The sequence below is a fragment of the Typopeltis vanoorti genome, chromosome 12 (genome assembly GCF_054136105.1).
Source record: "Typopeltis vanoorti isolate ZY-2024b chromosome 12, IOZ_Tvanoo_1.0, whole genome shotgun sequence".
NCBI lineage: Eukaryota > Metazoa > Arthropoda > Arachnida > Uropygi > Thelyphonidae > Typopeltis > Typopeltis vanoorti.
The window spans coordinates 25,656,237-25,678,897 of NC_143560.1; the positions used below are offsets into that span (position 1 = coordinate 25,656,237).

Consider the following 22,661-nt stretch of genomic DNA (forward strand, 5'->3'; position numbering starts at 1 on the left):
CTGTCTTCTTTTCTCACAAGGAGGAGCTGAATTCACTTTCCCTTACCTTATCCTTTTCCAAATACAGAAATCATCAGACTAAATAAGATCTTTCACCTTGGACTGATGTTACCTCTAGCCTTTCCTGGCATAAACACATCACATCACATATCACATCAATACCATTCTCACTCCTAAAATCTTGACTTTTTTTCCACTAAAGATCTGACCTTTCTCCCATCCAACTAATAACTCTCTTCCTCCCAATTCATCAAAAGCAAGTTGAGGCCACCGTGAACAATAGATTTCCTGCCGAATCTATCTACAGCCAAGTTATTTAAATTTCTGTAAGAGTTCAGACCAAACTCTCCGTGTATTCATGGTTGTGATGATACACAAAAACATTCCTTAAAATTTTTTATGTTGTCTAGAAGAGGAAAGGGATTTGGCTAATCAATGAACTCTCTCTCATTGACTCACTTTAACTACTACTTCACAGATGGTCTGTTTCAGCTAATGTCTTTTCTACAGGTGCTTCCATGGATATACTGTTTCACTAAATTGGTATCCTCCATTCCTCTGCTTTCCACTAAGCCTGTTAAAACTTACAGGCCTTATTTTTGCAGTCCAACTGCAACAAACTCATTGAACAAAATCCACTGTTTGTTCACATAGTAAAATATGGATAAAACTGACCATCTGCATAAAACATTACTGGAAACATGTTACCAAGACACAGGGAAAACATCTATATTCTGATTAGGATAGATTATTGTTGCAAGAGTTCTATGAATCTATGCAGATTGACTTATCATGTGGTACCTTAAATCAGAACCAAGGGATCAAAGTACATGACATTCAGAAGGCCCTAATGAAACATTTCAAGCTAACAGATTTAAGCTAAAAAGCTCAATCATGAGGATCCTGTGAGTATTTTAACATATGAGAAAAAAAGGTCCATAATAATGGAGATTTAATTAAACCACATCTCACAAAAATCATAAATTACTCTAAGAATTAAACACTAACCAATTACTCTAAAAATTAAACACTAACCATGCAAGTATATGAGGTAAAAAAAAAAGGCAGAAAACAAGAAAAAGCTCAAGATCTATATCAATTGATGTGATTGCCTTAAGGGAGACAACAGAGGAAATTATGAAATTAGATACCACAAGAAACTGCATAATTTGGATGGTAATTAAAGAAATCTTGATTTAAGAATTTAAATTATGTTTAAATATGGTAATGAAATCTTTTGTGGATTTCCATAATATTTTGCACTTCCCAGAGGATGCATTAAAGGAAATGATAATGAATTAGTCAATAAAAATATCAGACTCACAGTTTAATCTGATTAATGCTTGAACATCAAAATTTTGTTGTAGAATAAAATCATTAAAAATATTTGAAATTAAAATTAAAATACATTTGAAATTATCAATTAAAATTCATCTGTTTTATCTGAAGATCATATTTCATGGCTGTCAAACTTTTAAAACCTTATTATAATGAATTCACAGAAATTCTGAATCTATAATATTACATACCCAATAAATAAGCTAAGTCCAATGCTGTGCATCCATTATGAGCTCGAGTGTTAACATTTGCTCCTGCCTCAACAAGGTAATGCGCTATAGATGTTTTCCTAATTAATGAAAAAAAAAAAGGCAAATGGCAGTTTGAATTAATAAAAAAAACAAAAATTTAGAAGATTTGTCATCTTCTAAATTATCTGTAGATTAGGTTTGGTATCTATAATTATGACAATGTTATCTGCATATTTTATGAGTGATATGTGGGTCACTTATCATTATTCTTTTCTTTTCTTCTACTGCATTATCAATAAGATTTCCTATAAAGTTAAACAGTATGGGTAAAAGTGGGCAACCTATCAGTGTTCTCTTCACATTGAATAGTTGAGTATTGATGTTACTATACTGCACCATTGTTTTGGTGTTCTGATAATATACAGGTAGTGTGTGAAGTACTTCATAATCTACATTTTTATTATATAGGATTTCTAGTTTTCTTCTTCTTCAGAGTCTTTCACTAAGTCTCAAAGGTTGTTTAATTTTTGTTTTCAAACTCTTTTACAATATAATATCCTATTTACATTATATAACTGTAGTATTCTGAACAGTTTTTTCTCTAGGCCCAGCAAAAAAAGAATTTTTTTTCTGACATTTCAAGTTCCTTAGTACTGAATGAGAGTTCTTGCTCTTAAGGTTTCTGCCTAGTCTCTGAAGAGAACCAAACAGTTTGAAACAGCTGTCAGGCCAGTGAAACCTTATCAAAAATGGACTAATAAAAGGCAAATATATAGATGCTTGGGCAGCGTTTATGTCTTTTAAGTAGTCCACACTAAGGTAACTTGGAGATGATGAGGAATGTATTCCTACAAGCTCTCTGGTCAACTTACAAAACTTTCCCAGTTTCTACATTCGGCTTTGAAATAATGTTGGATTCAATATCCACTTTGCTTATGTAATTTTGCATTGCCAAACTGAAGCCTTTTGGCTCTTTATTTTAGTAATTAACATATCTGTTTAAAAGTTTTGAAAGTAAAGATGGTGAAAACTTAACAAAAGACTTGATCAGAGCTGATTCTTTTGTCAGGTTTTCACCATCTTTATCTTATTATTATTATTTTTGGCATCTCCATGGAGTCTGGAGACTCATCGCAGGAGACCCAAATCAACCATCATACAAATTCTATCACATCTTTCCTTGAATTCATTCACCGTCAGGGGAACTCACAACCAATTCTGGCAATCCATTCCACTCACTCACCACTTTCCACACAAAAAATCTGGTCCACACACCCTTACTACTAACCATACTCTTATGCAACTTCCACAGATGGCCCCTAGTCCTCTGACTATTTGTCATATATTGAAAATTTTCACTTGCATCAATTTTATACAATCTCTTTAATATCTTAAAAGTTTCTATCATGTCCCCTCTTTTTTGCCTATCAACTAAACTTTATAACTCACAAACCTTAAACCTAACTTCATAGGGAGTATTCCACAGACCTGTCACCAACTTGGTCACTCATCTGAATCTTTTCGACCACCTTCTGGTCCCCAAGAAACCCAGGTGACCAAATCAGTGCACAGTAGTCAAAATGTGGGTAAATCATAGCCTTATAAAGAGGGATAATAACTTCCTTATCTTTACTTGTCATATGTTTTTCAACATCCAAGTAATTCGTTGAGCTATTTTACCAACTTTTGCAATATGTCCTCTGAACTTTAACTCTTTGTCCACCATTATCCCCTAGTCTAAGCCTCGTCAATTTCCTGCAAACCAATACCATCAATATGATACAACCTTTTCAACCTGAAGTGCATAACCTTATATTTTGCAAAATTAAATTGACAATCATTATCCTTTGTGAACAATGCAATTTATTTAAATCATCCTGCAAGATATCTACATCACCTTTATCAATTATTGCTTCCCCAAATTTTGCATCATCAGCAAACAACTAAATATCCCCTCTTAAATTTTTTCCTATGTCAATGATAAGTTTTAAAAGAGGTATACCGTGAGTAGATAATCTTTGTACGTGAGTTTTTTCCGTTATTAATTTTGTATCGATATGTCAATGATATACAAATTAAAAAGTAGTGGCCCCAGCACCGAACCCTGAGGTACTTCACTAGTCACCATCATTCTCCTAGACTCCACCATATACTAATCTCTGGTGTCTGTCCATCCCCCCCCCCTCATTCATACTACTAGCCTCATATCCATTCCCATCCTCTCCAGTTTTTGTAATAGTTTTCCATGTGGTATTCTGTCAAATGTCTTGGCAAAGTCAAGCAGTATCATGGTGTAGCCATTACCTTTATCCAATTCTGCTGTGACTATTATAAAATATGAATAAGTCATTAAGACAGGATCTACACTTTACAAAGCCATGCTGCCCACTATAGAGTATCGCATCCCCATCCACCCACTGTTGAATTTTACCTTTCACCAACTTTTCCAATACTTTAACAACCACACCTGATATATTATTTGGTCTGTAGTTTGCTCCCTCTTAGATTGAACAACCTCATCAGAGGCAGTGCCAATTCCCTTGCACATTTACATAGTACATGAGCTGATATGCTGCCATCCAGTCCCAATCTTGAAGACTTTTACACAGGTATGTTAATTAATATCCTTCAATTAAAACCATATTAAATTTAACTTTTAATCCTAGTCATCACAAAAGGATCTGCTCTATTGTCATAAATAAACAGAATATCTTTTTCTTTTCCACTGTAAACATTTTAGGAGCATCATGATTTTTTAGAAAATTTAGAGTATTAAGATTTTATATATTTTTCATATATACAGTATGTATATTTGTGGAGAGAAAACAGTGAAAAGTTCATTCAGGTAAAAAAAGCAATTTCATTAAAAAAAAAGTTTTACCTATGAAAAACAGCTTGCATTAATGCAGTCCAACCATTAATAAAATCCTGGGTATCAACTACTGCACCATTATCAACTAAGAGCTGAACAATATCCAAGTGTCCAAGCATAGCAGCATACATGAGTGGTGTGGCTCCATCATTTGGAGCTTGCCAATTACAACACGAGGGATCATTTTGTAGAAGTTTCTTGACGTGACTTGAATTTCCTACATGTATATGAATGCAATATACAAGATCTATGAAATATTTTTGTACCATCACCGTAAAGTTATAACTGTATAAAAATGATTTCATATAAATTCAAGCTCTGATTTTTATAAAAACTAATAAAATGAATAATTAATAACACAAATTATATAGTAATTAATATATCATTTTAAAATTAAATTATTATAATTTACTATATATTAATTACTATATTAACTCTGCCTTGTGGGAGGGAATCTTCCTCTGTGCTGGTCCCAAGCCTGGATTAAGGAGGAGGGTTGGTCAAGGGCTAATCACCATTTCCCATAAAAATTCTCCGATTATGGAAACTGAAAGCCCAAGAAAACCATTATACCAGGTGTCAAGTGTGTTGGCCTGCAGGATTCTTGATGACTACTATTAAAGTTGCCAAGGGCCTACAGGAACCTTTGAAACAGATGAGGTCACCACTTTCACCTAAACAGAAAATGTTAATTGCAGCATGTAATGTTAGAACATACTAGAAAGACACAAGAAGTTATACAGGAAATGGGAAAAAATGGTATGGAAAGGATATTTTAAGAATAAGTGAGCCGAGATGGACAAGCTTGGAAGAGTGAGAACTGTAGATAGATAAATATTGTACTCAAAATCAGATGAAAGTCGTGAAAGAGGTGTGACACTTATATTTAGTGCAGAGCCAAGTAAAATATTGATAAATTGGAAATGACTATAAGTGATCTGACAATAAAACTAGATTATAATCAATATGTTTTAAAATAACCATAATACAAGTTTATGCACACAAATAAGAAGGATCTTGAAGAAAAGGAGAATTTATGTGATAAGTTCCAGAGATGTATAGAACATATACTAAAGCATGACATGAATTCTAAAGTTGGCTAGAGAAATAATGAAGATGAAAGAGCAGGTAATGAAGCATGTAGTTAAAGAAATGAGAATGGTGACCTACTGGTGGCACTTTGTGAAATGAATAATTTCATGATAGGAGGAAGTTTATTTAAACATAAAGACATACATAAAATGACCTGGATGTCACCAGAATGGTAAAACTAAAATCCAAATCGAACATAGTGCAATCGAGAATAATTTTAGGAGTTCACTCTTAGATTAAAGTGAGGTAAGGAACTGATGTAGGATCTGATCATTACTTAGTAACAGCCAAAATTAAATTAAAACTACATGGGATTTTTAAAAAAAAAATAGAAATCAAAACTGAAGGATAATATATGACATGTCTAAATTAAAAATGAATAAAAGTAAGAAAAAATTTTCTATTATGATAAAAAATCAATTTCATATTTTGGAAAAGGAGAAGCTAGAAAATGAGAAAGTAGAAAGTCCAGAAGACGATTGAAAAGCTATGGAAAAATTATTAAATAGTAATAATGCAGGTTGTAAGATACTGTTTGGATGTTAAAAAAAGGAAAAAGAACAAGAATTGGTTATCGGACAAGACCTGAAAACCCACAGAAGACAGAAAGTTAAAAATGATGGCTGAAAATGCTGAATTCCAGAGAGCTATAGAAATTAATTTCAGCAATTATTGAGAGAAAAACAAGTTAGTTAAAAGAGAGAATAACAAGAATTATGTGGACAGTTTGGCAGAAAAAGCACAAAGGGCTGCAACACTGTCTTTTATAGCAAGTAAATGCTATAAGAAATAAAGATGGTTTCTACTAACTGAAGAGGATAAGACTGTTAGAAGATAGAAAGAACATTTTAATGAGATTTAAAATGTAGAAAACAATACAACTCACATAATTAGAAGTTCAATAATTGATGTAAGCATAGATTTAAATACATCAGAATCTATATCTAAAAATGGAATAATGAATATAATAGGGAAAATGAAAATTGGAAAAGCTTTGGGAAATGATCGGACAGCAATAGAGATGCTTATGACAACTAACTAAACTGTAACTGATCTTTAACAATGTGCTAGAGATTGAAAATATATCTAAACAGTGGAAAGAAGCAATGATAATTAGAATCCCAAAGAAAGAATATCTCATATCTAGTGATATCTCCTTTCTTAGGGATAAAATATTGATAAATAGGATTAAAAATGAAGGAGAGAAAATATTGAAGCATGAAAAAGCTAATTGGTGAAAAATTGTTCACTTGGTTACACTATAAATTAAAGATGCCAAAAAATTATATTATTGGTTTCCTTTATCCAAGTGTAAGGAAACAAAGTTTGCATGTGAAATCACTTCAGGACTGGGCTACTTATATATAGAGGCTAATGACTTCATATCAATTGCTTGGTACCCCATAATGCAATGCACATATCCTTACAGACATGTATAATGCTATGTAAGGATATAATTAAAGGATATAAGTAAGTAATTACTATACAGCAATCCCTCGATTAATGAGCCTAATGTGTTCTTTAAAACAGGCGCATTAATCGAAAACAAACTAATCGAATATAATAATCTATAGGAAAAAGTATAATTCATTCCTCAAGTTTCTTTTTTGACCCTTGATTTTTTTTTTATAAAAGAATTAGGGTATGTCTCAGGGCCTAGTTAAAGGAAAACCATGAAGCTGAAAGACAATAAAACATATTCAGAATATAAATTTATTATTCTACTTCTTAACAAAGAATTCAGCTAACGTAGTTTGGCGGGCATTCTGCTTCTTTTTTTCATATAACTGATGGTATGGCCTTATTGCCTTTTTCTTCTGAATTTTACTGCTTCTCTCTTCATCAGAGTCAGCCTCTAAGCATTGCTGTTTAAAAACTTCAGTTGCATGAAAAATATTTTCACTTTGTTTCTGTCAAATCTCTTTGGGCTTGTCAGTGATTAAATTTTGTTCATATTCCTCAGGATCTTCCTGCTGTGCATCTAAATTTAGCAGGTCAGGATCACTCAATTTCTCAGAATGAGATTTAATTATCTTAGATTCATTTGAAAAGCCTCTAAAATCATTTGCACAGTGTACAAGAATGTGCTTCCAAACGGCTCGCATATTGCTAGCAGTAATTTCATTCGAATTTGCGACTTTATAACTGGGCTGAGATTTCTCTGATTTGGTCAGAAAAAAAAAAAAAAGATCAGTTGCATCGACATTAAATATTTGTTGGTCACAATAGCCCCCTTCTTATACAATTTTCTTCAAAATCTCTGGATAATTTGCGACCACCTCCATATCTGCACTTGCAGCTTCACCTGTGATTAGAACATTATGTAGGCTATTTCCACCTAGCACTAACAAGGAATTCTTCTTTTCCATCATTAATAGCCCTTCAAGGTTATAAAGAGACAATGCTTTTGATTTAATAAGCTCAGTGCTTAGCGGGATCAGTGTTTTGGTTACAATCTTTGATCTGTGTAGAAGTCTCTAATTCAATCATTATAATACTTTGATTTCGACTGCATACATGATGAACTTAAAGCAGCCTTAACTTTCTCTTTGTATTCAGCAGCTTTGCTTAAAATTGCTTGTATAATTGATTCACCCATTTTTGTGTTCTTGTCCTATCTTTGCTCTGGACTTGCTTTGTTCATTTTTCTTTATTATTTTGACTTTTTCTTCCAATGAGATTACTTTTTGAATAATTTTCACACTTCCACTTATTTGCTCACTAATTCTTTTACTCATGATGAAAGGTTGGGAAAATACTTTAAAATAAAAAAAGTAAGGAAAACAGTTGCAGAGGAGGCACTAGATATGATCAGCAAAATGCTATGTAATTAGCAGATGACATAAATTTTTGCAGTAAATTTGGAACAGTATACATAGTATGCATAGTGTACATGGAAATAGTGTAGCATGCCATTAAAAAATAACTTTGTAAAATGTTTTAAATCGGTAACTAAATTATTTCATCCTGATTTTTTAAAATAGTTAGCCATAAAAAATGTATAGATAGAAAATTTTAAAAATCTGTAACATTTATTTTTAAGATGTACATAGGCGCACTATTCGAATTTCGGTATCGAAAAAAAAAAATGACGCACTGATCGGGAGCACATTAATTGAGGGATTCCTGTATTATATAGTTCTGTGTATTGGCCTTGAAAGAAGAATAGATATTTATTATCCTTTCTTACAATAATTTTTGATGCCAAAATAAGCCTTTATTGTTTCAAAGGCAAGCAAAACTGTTTGTAATTGGAAATTAAAAAGTTATTATTATTATTATTCTTGACACCTCCAAGGAGTCCGAAGACTCATCATGGGAGGGCACCTACAACTGTCTCAACTACTACACCGAACCTCTATTACGAATCATCTCCATCAACGCCATCTACCGCCCACCTCCACCACTACCACAACTAGTATTTTTTGTCTGTAAATTGTGTGTGTTCTGAAGAGCCGATTTGTCTGTATGTGGGATGAAAAATCCGAGTTTCTGGGAGAAAAAACCCTGCTACCTCTGTATGAGATCGGCTAACTCACCTTCAATTGAAATGGTCGAGATAAAGATTCCTCCCGTCGCGATGAGAATCGAACTTAGGCTATTCCAATCGAAGGGCGCAATGTACCGTCGTTCTTCCAATTGTGCTACGGAGGCTGAGGGAATGTGGACTGCAGAGTTTGGTACATAGAAGAAAGAGAGATGATATGATTGAGACTTTTAAACTGTTGAGAAGTAGTTACATAGTCGACACTGGGAAGTTTCAAAAGCTTTAGCACAGAAAGTGCTTTGGTGTTATACAACTTAAAAGATGTGCCTGAGAGAGAGAGTGTGTGTGTGTGTCTGTGTTACAGCAATTATTTATTTATAAAAAAATGCAACTCTGAAAAAACATGATATGCCATGGTAAGAGCACAGCAAGTAAAAACAGCTATTCAGGCTGGTAATAAAACTCTTCATCAAAAGCAATAATAAAATGTGAATAGTGAAATGACTTGGGCAGACTTCACTGTATTTTAAGTAGTGTAAAATACCAAGACAAGACAACTCCAATCTAGAGAATATGAGAATTCTCATAGAGAGAATAGATGCAACTTTCATATATAGAGAATATTACCTTCTGTAATGCCAAACATTGTATTATTTTAATCCCACAATTGCTTTTAACACTTTTTTTAAGTTGCAAAGACAACTTGTTACTCAACTCTGAAACAATAAGGGATACCATCCTTTCTTTCAGTATTAATTAATTCCTACCACACCAGGGACCACTGTTTGGATATATGCCACTCCTAGGCAAGCACTATTTTGCTGCTCCTAAATTCAAGAAAATACGTAAAATTGAAAACAAAAAATGGTGTTTTCATGACTGAGATATAATTTTGCCTGGTTCCGCAACCCTCCAAACTTACTGCTCATTACTTCATTTCTCTTTTGTGTAGATAGGTACTATGAGTGCTTTACTCCAATCATCTGGAATTTAATCATCTGTCCAAGCCTTCTGAATTATGCAGTGTAGCTGCTGTAAAACTTTTATACCTCCATATTTGAGCATTTCTTGTCAAATATTATCTACTCCAGATGCCTCTCCACATTTCTGGTTTTGATGTCTTTTTTTTTTTTTTTCAAGTATTGATATGTATTCCTGATTGCATTGACTGTTGTTTACCACTGTATTGTCACTGCTTGCTTCATTTAGCAATCCTTTGAAGTAATTACTCCAATTACATCAAGGATATCTTTATCGCCAATTTTCAATCCACTCTTACTGTCACTACTCTGATTCTTTTTACAGTAATCTTTCTTAAGATTTCTCATTACTTTTTTTAGCTAATTTTACATAGTACTTCACTTTCTTACATCTGTCTCTGTATTCTAAGAGCACAAGCTAACTTACCAGCCAGAAACTGTCAATATGCTTTCTTCTTTTCCTTCACTGCCTTTTTAAACTTCTGAGTCTGTCATGAAGTTCTGATTTTCCTATACTTGCAGACAATCTCACCACATACCTCTCTCGCTGAATCAATGTTTTCTTCAAGGTTTGCTACTAAATCTCCCAGATATGGTTATTGTTTTCAAATTCTTTCATTTTTTTTTCTTGAATAATGTTTCTGTATTTTAGATCTAAAATAGAGAAATCACATCTAAAAGCTGCTCAACTCTGATTCATTTTAAAACTTTCTTACACATTCTTCATTTCAATGAAGAATGCGTAAGAAAGTTTGTGAAATTCAAATTTATTTTGCTCAAAACTAAATGGTGATCACATCCAATTTCAAATCCTCTGTATAATCTCATGTCCTGAATCAGTGGGAAAACATTGCCCCTTATTTCTTGCATCTTTTTCTCATGTGAATTTGTGCACATTTTTATGTTAGAACATGGTGTCAGTAATAACTAGTCCACGTCATGAACAGAAATCCAGCATTACCATTTTATTACTTTTGCTCTTTTCTCCAAATTTTCCCAAAACATTCTGTATGTCTGGTAACCATTTCTTACTCTGCTGTTTAGATCTCTTGCTGTGTAAGTTTCCTTCTCTAATACCTCAAAAAAAATTCCTCCACTTCTTCCTTAGCAGAAACCTTCAGTGGGATCATAGGCACAAATAAGTCTCATTGTCCAGTTCCCAATTCTGATATTTGCCCACATCACTCTACTTGATATTGTCTGCCATTCAAGATTATCTTCATATTTAGTGGTGAATACCATAGCAACTACTACTTCTTTTTTTCTGATTGGTATTGCCTAAATATAACATTTTTTATTTGTTCACTTAGAAAGATCTCACCTGTTTTTGTCTTTTTTGTTCCAGTCATACCTATTATGTTGACCTGGTACTTATCCAATTCTTCTACTAGTTCCATTTCTTTTCCATTGATGTTGACAGTACCAATCTTGCACTCTGTTGTTGAGTTGGGATGTGTTACAAGATTTGTTTAAAAGGTGGCAAAGCATAAAGTTATGTACTTTAGAATGAAAAGACAAGCCACATATTACACTGCAGAAAATAGGTGAAGCTAGGGATTTGGAAGGGGAGATTGTGGACATATTGCAAAAATAGGTAAAATAACAGAGGATCACCTTGGTGTCGATGAACACACCAACCAGAAGAGATAAGGAGGTCATGATTTCTTTATAAGTTGTGTAAGAGCATGGTTAACAAAGATGTAAAAAGTAGATTTTTTTTTTTTTTTTTTGAGAGCAGTGAATGAGTGGAATAGATTACCAGAGGTAGTTATGAATGGTGAGTTGAAAGATTTCACTTTCCACATCATACATTTATTGTATCAATATCTCATATTATGCAAATATTCTTTTTCCTTTTTCCATGATATATTCACTTTATTAATAAACAAGAGATTACTGAAAAATGTGTGAAATGATTTATAATTTGGTAATTTAACATATCATTTAAAAATGTAGATATAATGGCAGAAAATTGAATTATGGTCATCATCATGCAGAATGGAATATTCCCAATCTGCTGCATTATAAATGCATGTAGTAGCACCACTGCAAAGTGCAGTTGGGTAGGTTGTGCATACAGGACTGTGTTGTAGTCATGGGAAAAGGTTGGTTGCTTGCAGCCCACAGTGGTTCAAGGAGTACACAAATTGATGTTATATGGGAAAAACATCTGTCAATAAAACAGGAAATAAACATTGAAAAATGGATACTTATGACAAGAGCAAAGAGCACCATGATTTGTATAAGATAATCAACAGATGATGCTGCTGCAGCTGTCATCATCATCATCATCTGAAGGTACTTCTTCATTCCTTGTGTTATATTATGATGGCAGCTGAGGTGACATCATCAGTTGATTATCTCATACAAAGCACTGCCTCTTTAATTATCATGCATATCTGTTTTTCAATGCTTATTTCCTGTGCCACTGTCAGAAGATGGTTTTTCTTTTATGGGACCAATTTTTGTACACCTTAACCACTGTGGGCTGCAAACAACCAAAATGTGCCATTGATGGTAGCATGGTAGCAACTGCTTGAGCTTTGACAACTTTGATCCTTTTTGAACTCTGTGATATATGTTTTCCCATGACTGCAACTTCAGTAGTCTTAGTATGCATAACCACATATCCAACTGCACTTAACTTGTCACGTACTGCATTATAAGACTACTACAGCCTTATAATGCAGTACAGGGGGGGGGGGGTTCCATTCAGTTTGACAGTGGTAATAATTCAATGTTCTGTCATTATACCTGCTTTTAAAATGACATGCTGAATTATTATAAATTATTTAACATGTTTTACAGTAGAGAGAGAGAGATCATTAGTGTTTTGAAGTCTTGTAGAGTGTGTACCACTAGACTTCAAAGCTAAAGACACCACAAGATACTCTCCACAGACACCAAAGGTAACCATTTGGATGCTGAACAAAGGTCATCATCCAAATGGCTACTGCGATGTTAAGACAATGCCAGTTGGACACTAGAGGAGTGGAAAAGTGTCTATCTAAGGGGTCACAGTTCCTATTGCACCATGCAGATGAATGCTATGCATATGGTGCAAACAACACAAGTTGATGAATCCCTTCTCCATAGTTTCCACTATCAGAAATGCAGAAATAGCATCAAATATAGATATTGATGAACATATGAATACCAACAGCTTATAGCAGACTACATGCTATAAGGAACTATTTCAAAGAATAGATATCCATCTCTTGAGTGGCTAGCAAACTCACTGAATCTAAACCAATTGAACAGTTGTGAAATACTGTGGAACATACCATGAAATGTATAGATAATGTAACTATTATTTTTTGGGAAATAACAACGTTTACTAAATATTAACTATAATAACTTTAATTAATAATTTCCTATATTTTGGCAATGTTACATTGCCATCATCAGGGATCACAAAACAATGATATGTGCATGCAGACACTAACAGTGGGCAAATAAGACTAAGAAAAGCAACCAAAATGTAAACAAAATGGTGCCCCCTAGTGGGTTAAATTCAATGGTCTTGGTTACTGGAATGAAATCTGAGGATGACTACTTTCCAAATTTGGGGAAGTTTCATGCACCAAAATTCACTGAGGTTGGGAAAAGTTTCTTAGGACTGAGGCAGATTCAAGGAATAGCCTCTCATATTTGTATTTTCTGCAGTGCAATAAAGTGGCCTTCTTCCATCATATCCTGTGGTGGGTGAGAGCCAAAGCATGTTCAGCAAGTCCAGAGTGGCTGTAGTGATGGAAAAGATGTAGTCCTTATGTACAGAAATGCTGATATTCGCTGTCCTGTCTGTTTAGCCATAGGAGGACAGTTTACAACTGCAAGGGACCTGGTAGATCTAGAGAATGTGGCTGGTCTTTGGTTGAGCAGACAAGAGATGCCAATTTTCTATGTGGTCTGTAGGTGATTGCAAAGTTGTATTTTGTTAGGATTTTTGTTAATTTTTTTGGATGTGCTCCAGATATATGAAAGAGTGATAGATTTCGTGTAATCTCTGTTCTGAAGGGGAAGAGGAGAGGGTTTACACTATAGGGTTTTAATAATTTTTGGATTTTGTGGGGGTTGTAGCCACTGGCTAAGAAAGTGTTGAGAATATGATCAAGTAGTTAGGGCACTGAACTGATTAATTTTGCCTTGTTATATAGGGCTTGTATGATCCCATATTGTGGTGGTGGTGGTGGGTGACTGCTGGTGAATGTATCTACCAGTATATGAGGATGGTCTCATATACTGGTAGATATGAGACCTCGACCAACCATAGATGGGAACACTATCGGCAAGATTTTTTTTTTCTAAGTTGGTACATCTGTCATAAGCATCCATGTGAAATTGTAAGTCATTCTATCAAGTAGTTTGTTTTATACAGCTGTCTAAAGCAAAAGTATTGTCTGTATCCCTTAAAAAGGATAAAATTGAGCATCGTGGTTATAAAATTCTTTGTAAAAGAAGGTTTAACGCCAAAAGAAATTCATTCGAAGTTCATAAGTTTATGGGCACTCTTCTCCTTCATTTTCAACAATTAAGAAATGGGCTGTCAAGCTTAAATGTGGCCATACCAGCTTTGAAGACGATCCATGTGAAGGACGTCCAAAAAGTGTAACAACACCAGAAATCATTGATCAAGTGCATGATATGGTATTGGATGACCGGCGAGTCAAAGTGCATGAAATTGCTAAGCCTATAGGCATTTCAAAAGAACGTGTAGGATATATTTTGCATGAAGAATTACAAATGAAAAAGCGTTGTGCAAGATGGGTGCCACACTTGCTTACAGCAGATCAAAAATGCACTCGCACGAAAATCCCTGAAAAGTGCTTGGAGCATTTTAACGAGAATAAAACTGATTTTGTGCATCGATTTATTACTATGGATGAGACTTGGATTCACTATTATACACCGGAATCCAAACAATAGTCAAAACAGTGGACAGAAGCCGGTTGTTCAAAGAAGACAAAATCAGTTCCATCAGCAGGAAAGGTCATGGCATCGGTGTTTTAGGCTAAATGCATTTTATTTATTAATTATCTTGAAAAGGGTAAAACAATAACCAGGAAATATTATTCCGATCTTTTAATCAGACTAGAAGAAAAAATTTGTGAGAAAAGACCCAGTTTGTAGAAGAAGAAAATCATCTTTCATCAGGACGATGCACCTGCCCACAAAGTTGTTTTGGCAATGGGAAAATTAAGGGATCTGCACTATGAATTGTTGGAACATCCACCCTATTCTCCAGATTTGGCTCGATCTGACTTCTATCTCTTCCCAAAACTAAAATTCTTCCTCACTAGTCAGCATTTTTCTTCGAATCAAGAGGTGATTGCAGCTGTAGAGGGGTAATTTGCAAATCTTACTGAGAACCACTACAGCGATGGGATAATGGTGCTGGAGCATCGCTGGAATAAATATTAGTCTTAAGGGAAATTATGTTGAAAAATAAAAATAATTTTGAAATTATAAATTCATTTTTTCATTGTTAGGCCGAGAACTTTTCAGGCCACCCTCATATGCGAGCATAAATGGAGAATATCAGGGATCCATCAGGTTTGCATCTAGAAATGGGAGACTGTTGTTGGTTTCCTTTTCTAAAGTAAACTGAATCCTAGGGTGTTGATTGTTTAGATGTGTTAAGAAAATGTTGAGTGTATCCAGGTCATGTGGCCAAATGGAGAACACATGATCTATGTAGCATAGCCAGAGAGTGGGTTTGCGTCGGGCACAGTTTAAGGCTTTTTCTTCAAAAGTCTCCACGAAGGTTGGCCAGGAGTGGAGAACCAATGGCTGTCTCCTTTATTTGTTTGTAGAATTTTCCTTTTTGTTGCCATACGAAATAGCATGAGTTCAAGGTGAACTGAAACAGGGCTGAGATATTGGGAAGAAGCTTAGATGAGGTCTAGGGTGTCTTTGAGTGGAACATTAGTGAATAGAGAGGAGACATCAAAACTGACCATTATGTCAGTGGTGGAATGTAACGTTTTCTATACTGGCTTTAAAGTGGACACAGTTTTCTTTTTATGTGCAAAGGCAACACACCTTTGCATATAAAAGTATTGCCAGTATACTGTGTGAACACTTTGGCTAATTTGTATGTGGATGAATCAATGCTATCCACAATGGGGCATAATGGCACATTACATCCTATTAATTAAAGTTATTATAATTAATATTTAGTATACGTTATTTCCTGAAAAATAATAGTTATGAATAGCCAACATATAAGCCTGTCTACACAAGTATAAATAATGTGACTGCAGATCCACACAAAAATCATAAGTGGAATCAATGCCACTGCAGGTCCAAGACATTACTGGTTATTGTTATTATTATTATTATTATGTGACACCTCCAGGGAGTCCAAAGACTCATCGAGGGAGGGCACCTACTCTACAACTCCCAACTACAACGAACTGCAACTACCATCATCGTCATCTACTGGCCACAGCAGGATTCGAACTTGCAGCCTTTTGGCTGGAGAGCAGACATGCTAACCGCTTGGCCAACCAGGCTGGCAAGTGTATGTAAGTCGTCTATTTGATAACTTCCTTTCAAATTACATTATGTATTTCATTGAATATAAAATATGATATTTAATTTATAATACAGGAATACCTCAATTATCGCAGTTATTGTCCATGAAAAATACCGCAATAATCGAATCTGCGATAATCGGGATAAATAATGCGTGTAAAATGGGTGATCATTGCCAAGTATTTTTCAAATCTATTAATTAAGTTTTATATATGAAGTTAAAAAGAAATGTGTTTCTTTTTAAATTTAAAAGGAATTTTTTACTTAACACATTAACACTTAAATGTGTTAAGTAAAAAATGAAGGTTCATTTAGAAAAACAAGATTATTCTTTAATCTTTATTTATATATAAGGAATACATACAGTACATACAATTATTTTTTCTTGGATAAAAATTGGTGTAGAGTTGTCTGGTGGAATTTTTCTTTCTTTTTCCTTCATATAAAACTGTAGTAACAGATGAAATTTTCAATTTCCTGACGAACTTTCACTGATCACTCGAAATTAGGATCGGCATTCAAGATTTTTTCTTTAAAATTTTCAGCAATTCTAAACATTTCGTCCATTTCTTTGAGGGTAAATTCCTTCGGTGCCACGTCAATTTGTTCGTCATTATCATCGATTTGAGCATCGTAAGCACGTTCTCTCTTGAGGTTAATTAGGTCTTCATCATCCAGCTTCTTATCATGTGACTGAAGCAGTCCTGAACATCACCTTTTTCAATTTCTTTTCCTAGATCAAAGCCAAGCTCAGTTATGTCATTGATAACACAGGTTACTTCATTTTCAAATCCTTTAAAATCATTTGCACAAAGGAATAATCTTCTACCACGCCGCTCTCAGGTTGCTAGACGTTACTTCACTCCATGCTTCCTTGACATTCTCAATGCAATTTTTGATATTGAATGCCTTCCAGAATTCTGTCAAAGTCATAGCTTCATCTCCTGTAGTCTTTTCTATTGCTTGTGAAAAAGTTCTTGGTAGGTAATATGCCTTAAAGGATGCGATTACACCTTGATCCATTGGCTGGATGATGGAAGTGGTATTAGGTAGTAAATAAATAACTTTTACATTTTCGCACAAATCATTCAGTGCTGTTGGATGACTAGGTGAATTATCTAATATCAACAAGATTTTAAAATCAAGATTTAATGCCTTGCAGTACCGTTCAGCTTCAGGACAAAAACATTGTTTAAACCAATCCTCAAAAATAGTTTTTGTCATCCAAGCTTTTCTATTGAATATCCAATGAACAGGGAGAAAATTTTTATCTAAACTTCTAAGTGGGCGAGGATTTTGTGAACGATAAATAAAGAGAGGCTTCATCTTGTAATCTCCAGAAGCATTACCACATAGTAAAAGTGTTACATGCTCCTTCGAAACCTTGTAGCCATGCTGTGATTTTTCATTTTTTGCTAAAAATGTTTTAGTGGGCATTTTTTTCCATAATAAGCCTGTTTCGTCAGCATTAAAAATCTGATCATCGGTATAATTTCCTTCTTCAATGATCTGTTGCAACTCACCAGGAAAACTAGCTGCTGTTTTTTCATTGGCACTTGCAATTTCACCTTGTATACGAACACTATGAATGCTCGATCACTTTTTGAACTGATCAAACCACCCTGAACTTGCAGAGAAAGTTTCTTCCACTAGTGACACCGAATCATTTTCGCTTTCTAATTGTTTTCTTTTTAAAGTTTCAAACAAATTCAATGCTTTTGTTTTTATAGTCATTTGACTAAGAGGAATTCTCTTTTGATTACAATCTTCTATCCACACTGACAATAGCGTTTCCATTTCAATCATAAGATGGCTTCTGTTTCTCGTAGTTTGGGACCCAGACAAGGTCGATGCACTTTGTCCTAGATGCTTATAGTTTGCAGCGTGGTCTAAAACATGGTGAACAGTTGATTCATTTAGACCATACTCTCTTGCAATTTTGGCTTTGGTTATGCCTGCTTCATACTTATTTATCATATGCAACTTATCTTCTATGCTGATCACTCTACGTTTCTTGATAGCTGTAGACTTGATATCATCCTTGTTTCTTTTAGCATTCATTGTAGGGGTAAATAAGAAGAGAAATAAATATCCACATGTACTTCAGGCAAAAGCGGAAAGTTACTGGTGCGTGGTGAGCAGGTGCTGTCGGATAAAAACGAAGCGCTACAAGAGAGCGAAACCTGGAGAGTGGCGACTTGAACTGGTTGCATATGTAGTGGGCTACATTTTGCGGCCGCAATAATTTGAATTTGGAGCATACTAATTGTAATTTTGGTATCAAATTATAACCACAATAAATCGAGAATCGCGATAATTGAAACTGCGATAATCGAGGTATTCCTGTATAATTCTAGTAGCAAGGCTTATACGTTGGTCAGACATAACTGGTGATTAGTTTACGTGATTAGTTTATTTGGGAGACTTACATTATGAGAACTTCAGCCCAACTGCCAAGACTACCAAATTAGCCCGCCAGAGGGCACCATTAGGACTTTAGGAACAATATTAGTTTCTTGCTTTCTTCCTCATTTGCTTTGTGTTAGTGCCTGCGTGCACATACCATATCTTTATGTTCCTGAAGATGGCAATGTGACGTTGCCGAAATATAGAAGTTATTCATTAAAGTTACCTTTAATTAATATACTTTATATGTGTTGTTAATTCCGTAAACTAATCACCAGTTCCTGTATAATATTTTATCACTTTTTTTAAAATCAGAGCATAATCTGTTATACTGGAATCGAATATAAATACTTACTTAAAGAATGATCAAAACACAAATAAAAATCTAATAAGAAATAAGAAATAGTGTAGCTAACATTCAAAAAGTGCAAGAGGTTGTCTTGAGAAATTAGCTTCTTATAAAATTAAATTAAGGGGATAAAAATCCCTTATAAAAATCGCCAGAAAAAATAGCCGTTTGGCTTTTTATCTTAGTTATAATATATGGGCACACCTTTCTGGCATTCGTATAGTGAAGGTATGTAAGTTCTTTTCACTTAAACTTTGATATAATCCAGGTCTACCTACTCACTGATGAGACCTCAAAAAAAGTTGAAACTGGTCTGGGTAGTGAACTCTCCTCATAATGTAAAGCAGTATTACATCTCCTAGGAGCTATGTTTTACATTATGAGAAAATATCAAGGATAGTGAGGGATCTTGCCCCACCTTTGCTTCGAGTTGCCTTGGTGTTGTACTACCAGGTGTTCACTTATGCTTGGATTCGCATAGTTCTTCGGCATGAAAACGCTTAGATCATAGTTTTCAGCCTAAGAGTTTCGCATACTGGCTGTAAAATTAAGGGATTTTTATCCCCTTAATTTAATTAACTTTGCCAGAAAAAATAGCCGTTTGGCTTTTAATCTTAGCTTCTTATACGTTTCAAAGAATAACAACGTGGACTTTTATATACTTAGAATTTAGAGAAGTATATTAACTTCTGTGACTGTTAAATTTGTGTTTCTGTATTCTAAGTAAAAACAATTAATTTTAATTTTTTATTACATGGGTGTCTCAATGAAGTCAGAAGACTCATCGTGAAAGATCCACACTAACCTTTATACACAAAGTACCATCATACTTCTCCTTAAACTTGTTCATTGTTAGGGTACTAAATACTTCTCACAATCCATTCTATTCACTCACCGCTCTCCAAGTAAAAAATGTAGTCTATACACCCTTACTAGCCACACTTTTGCACAACTTCCAAGGGCGAACGCTAGTTCTCTCTTTCTATTTGTATAGTACTGAAAAATTTCTGTTGTGTCAATCTTATACAGGACCCCCTTTAGTAACTTATTATAAGTTTCTATCATGTCCTATCATTTCTGTCTATTAACTTAACATTACAACACCACACCTTCAATGTATACTCACAGGGGAAGCAGTCCATGGACCAGTCATCAACTTAGTCACCCATCTCTCAATCCTCCCCACCACCTCCCAATCCCCCAAGAAACTCAGGTGACCAAATTTGTGCACAGTAGTCAAGATGAAGCTAAATTATAGTCTTATAAAGAGAGAGGGGGAGAGAGAGAAAGAATAACCTCCTTATCTTTACTTGTTAGTATGTTTTTCAACATCCAAGTAATACTTTGAGCAATTCTGTCAACTTTTGCAGTATGCTCTCTGAATTTCAACCCTATCCACCATTACTCCTAAATTTCCTAGCCTCATCAATTTCTTGCAATCCAGTACCATCAATGTGATATACAGTATATGATCTTATCATCCTAGCATAACCTTATATTGTGCAACATTAAATTGACAACCATAATCTTTCACCATAGTGCTAATTTATTTAAACTATTCTGAAGGCTACCTATATCATCTTTATCAATTATTGCCCTCCCCAGTTTTGCATAATGAACAAACTAATAACTTTCCATGGGTGGGAACCACATAAAAAAAAAAATTAATTCCATTGTTGAATTCTGTTGTGACCATTATAAAATATCAGTAAATCACTAAAACATGACCTACCTTTTATAAAGCTGTGCTTCCCCCCCCCCCCCCATAGAGTATCATATTCCTATTCACTCATTCCTTGATTTTACTATTAACCAACATTTCCAATACTTTAACCACCACTCCTGAGATATTAAATGTCTATAATTTGATACTTCTGTCTTAGAGCCAGAACCTTTACAGAGCTGAAACTTAGATTAAACAACTTCATCAGAAACACTGCCAGTTCTCTTGCACGTCCCTGTCCTATTTAGCCAATTTCCTCTCAATCTGATTTAGCTTTTCTTACCATACTAACTGTCCTTCTTGCTTGGGTTTTGTACTGCTCTTAAGTATACTAATCACTTTTTTCTTTATATTCTCACCACAGTGTTTTCTTTTCTTTTTTTCTTTTTTTTTTTTTGCAGCTCCTGCTTTATATCACTACTTATCTACTTAAACCTACTTGGTTTATCCTCCTGTTCCTGGGTATGAAGTCTAATATTTCTCTGAACAATCCCTGACTACTTCCCTGACTAGCTTCTTCAGCATGGCCCTGTTCCAAGCTGTCTTCTTAGTCTGTCATAATTACTAGTTTTCTAGTTCCACATAAATCCTTTTTTGTTTATCAATCTCCCAGAACAAGACTGCAGGTTACTTTTCCCAATCAAAAGCAAAGTGTCTATGGTTATGGATACATCTTCAGATGCTATTGCCAGATCAAGCACATGCAAACTGCTGCCCCACCCCCTCCATGGAATGCTGTTTCATGTAATCATACCTTAGTAACTAATTTATAATTAGTATTAAATTCCATTTCCATCTTGCCATGCACACTTCCCTCCCTGCAATTTATGCCACCCATAGTTGAAACGATTCGTGTCATTCATCTAATCACATATGTTTCTCTGTGTGCCCTGGTCTTCAGCAGCAACCAACAGCATATTTTGTCTTATTGGCCTCTGGCACTAGATAGCTTCAAATGATCCATTTCCCTCAAACCTAAAACCCTCCTTAACCTTTTATTTTTGTTGGTTGAAGTTCTTCAACTAACACGTTGCTAACATCAGCAATACCATTCCTCCTCTCTTATTTCCTGTATCCTCCCTGAAAATACAATAGTTCTTACATACTATCCCAGTAACTATATCATTTTCTGTCAACCAGGTCTCATTGATGCCAATAACTTCTGGCTGAGATGAATCAATAAATGCCAAAAACTCTTCTCCTTTATTTCTGATATTTGTGTACATGCATTTCAACATCCTCTTATGCCCACAGTTACCCTTGCACAATGTTATTACCATTTCATTCAGATTTGAAATCTGTAAACTGCATTCAGAGTTGCATAATCATTTCTGTACATACTCCTTTATCCCAGCAGTGGCTGACCCAACACTTGACTGCATCCCCTACATCTAATTTTCCTGATTTTGCACTTCCAACCCTTCACTGAACAACACTCTTTCTCCAGATACATAACTCCAAAACCATTCAAATGCAGTCCAATAAGCATATACAAGTCCTTTCATCCGGTAAATTCATTCCATACATAATTTCTCCTGTACAGTCTTCTCATTGACTCATTAGCACTCATGTTTTTTTGTTTTTTTTCAGTTCATTCCTATCACACCAAGGCAGCAGATTCATAATCTTGACATTCTTACTCTTCCTTTTTGTTTATATCAAGAACTTTTTCATATCTTCTCTCTC

The 22,661-nt window shown here is 34.6% G+C and overlaps 1 protein-coding gene across 4 annotated transcripts in view; it reads right to left on the bottom strand.

Moving 5' to 3' along the window:
* The window catches only part of LOC150100639 (uncharacterized), a 238,425-nt gene that overhangs the window by 113,388 nt on the left and 102,376 nt on the right, over positions 1 to 22,661 (bottom strand). For all 4 annotated transcript variants that reach the window (XM_090401516.1, XM_090401515.1, XM_090401517.1 and 1 more), the window contains exons 7-8: positions 4,411 to 4,618; positions 1,530 to 1,627 (exon numbers count right to left, since the gene is read on the bottom strand). In XM_090401516.1, the coding sequence (XP_090257642.1) occupies positions 1,530 to 1,627; positions 4,411 to 4,618 (306 nt within the window). The remainder of the gene's footprint in view (positions 1 to 1,529; positions 1,628 to 4,410; positions 4,619 to 22,661) is intronic.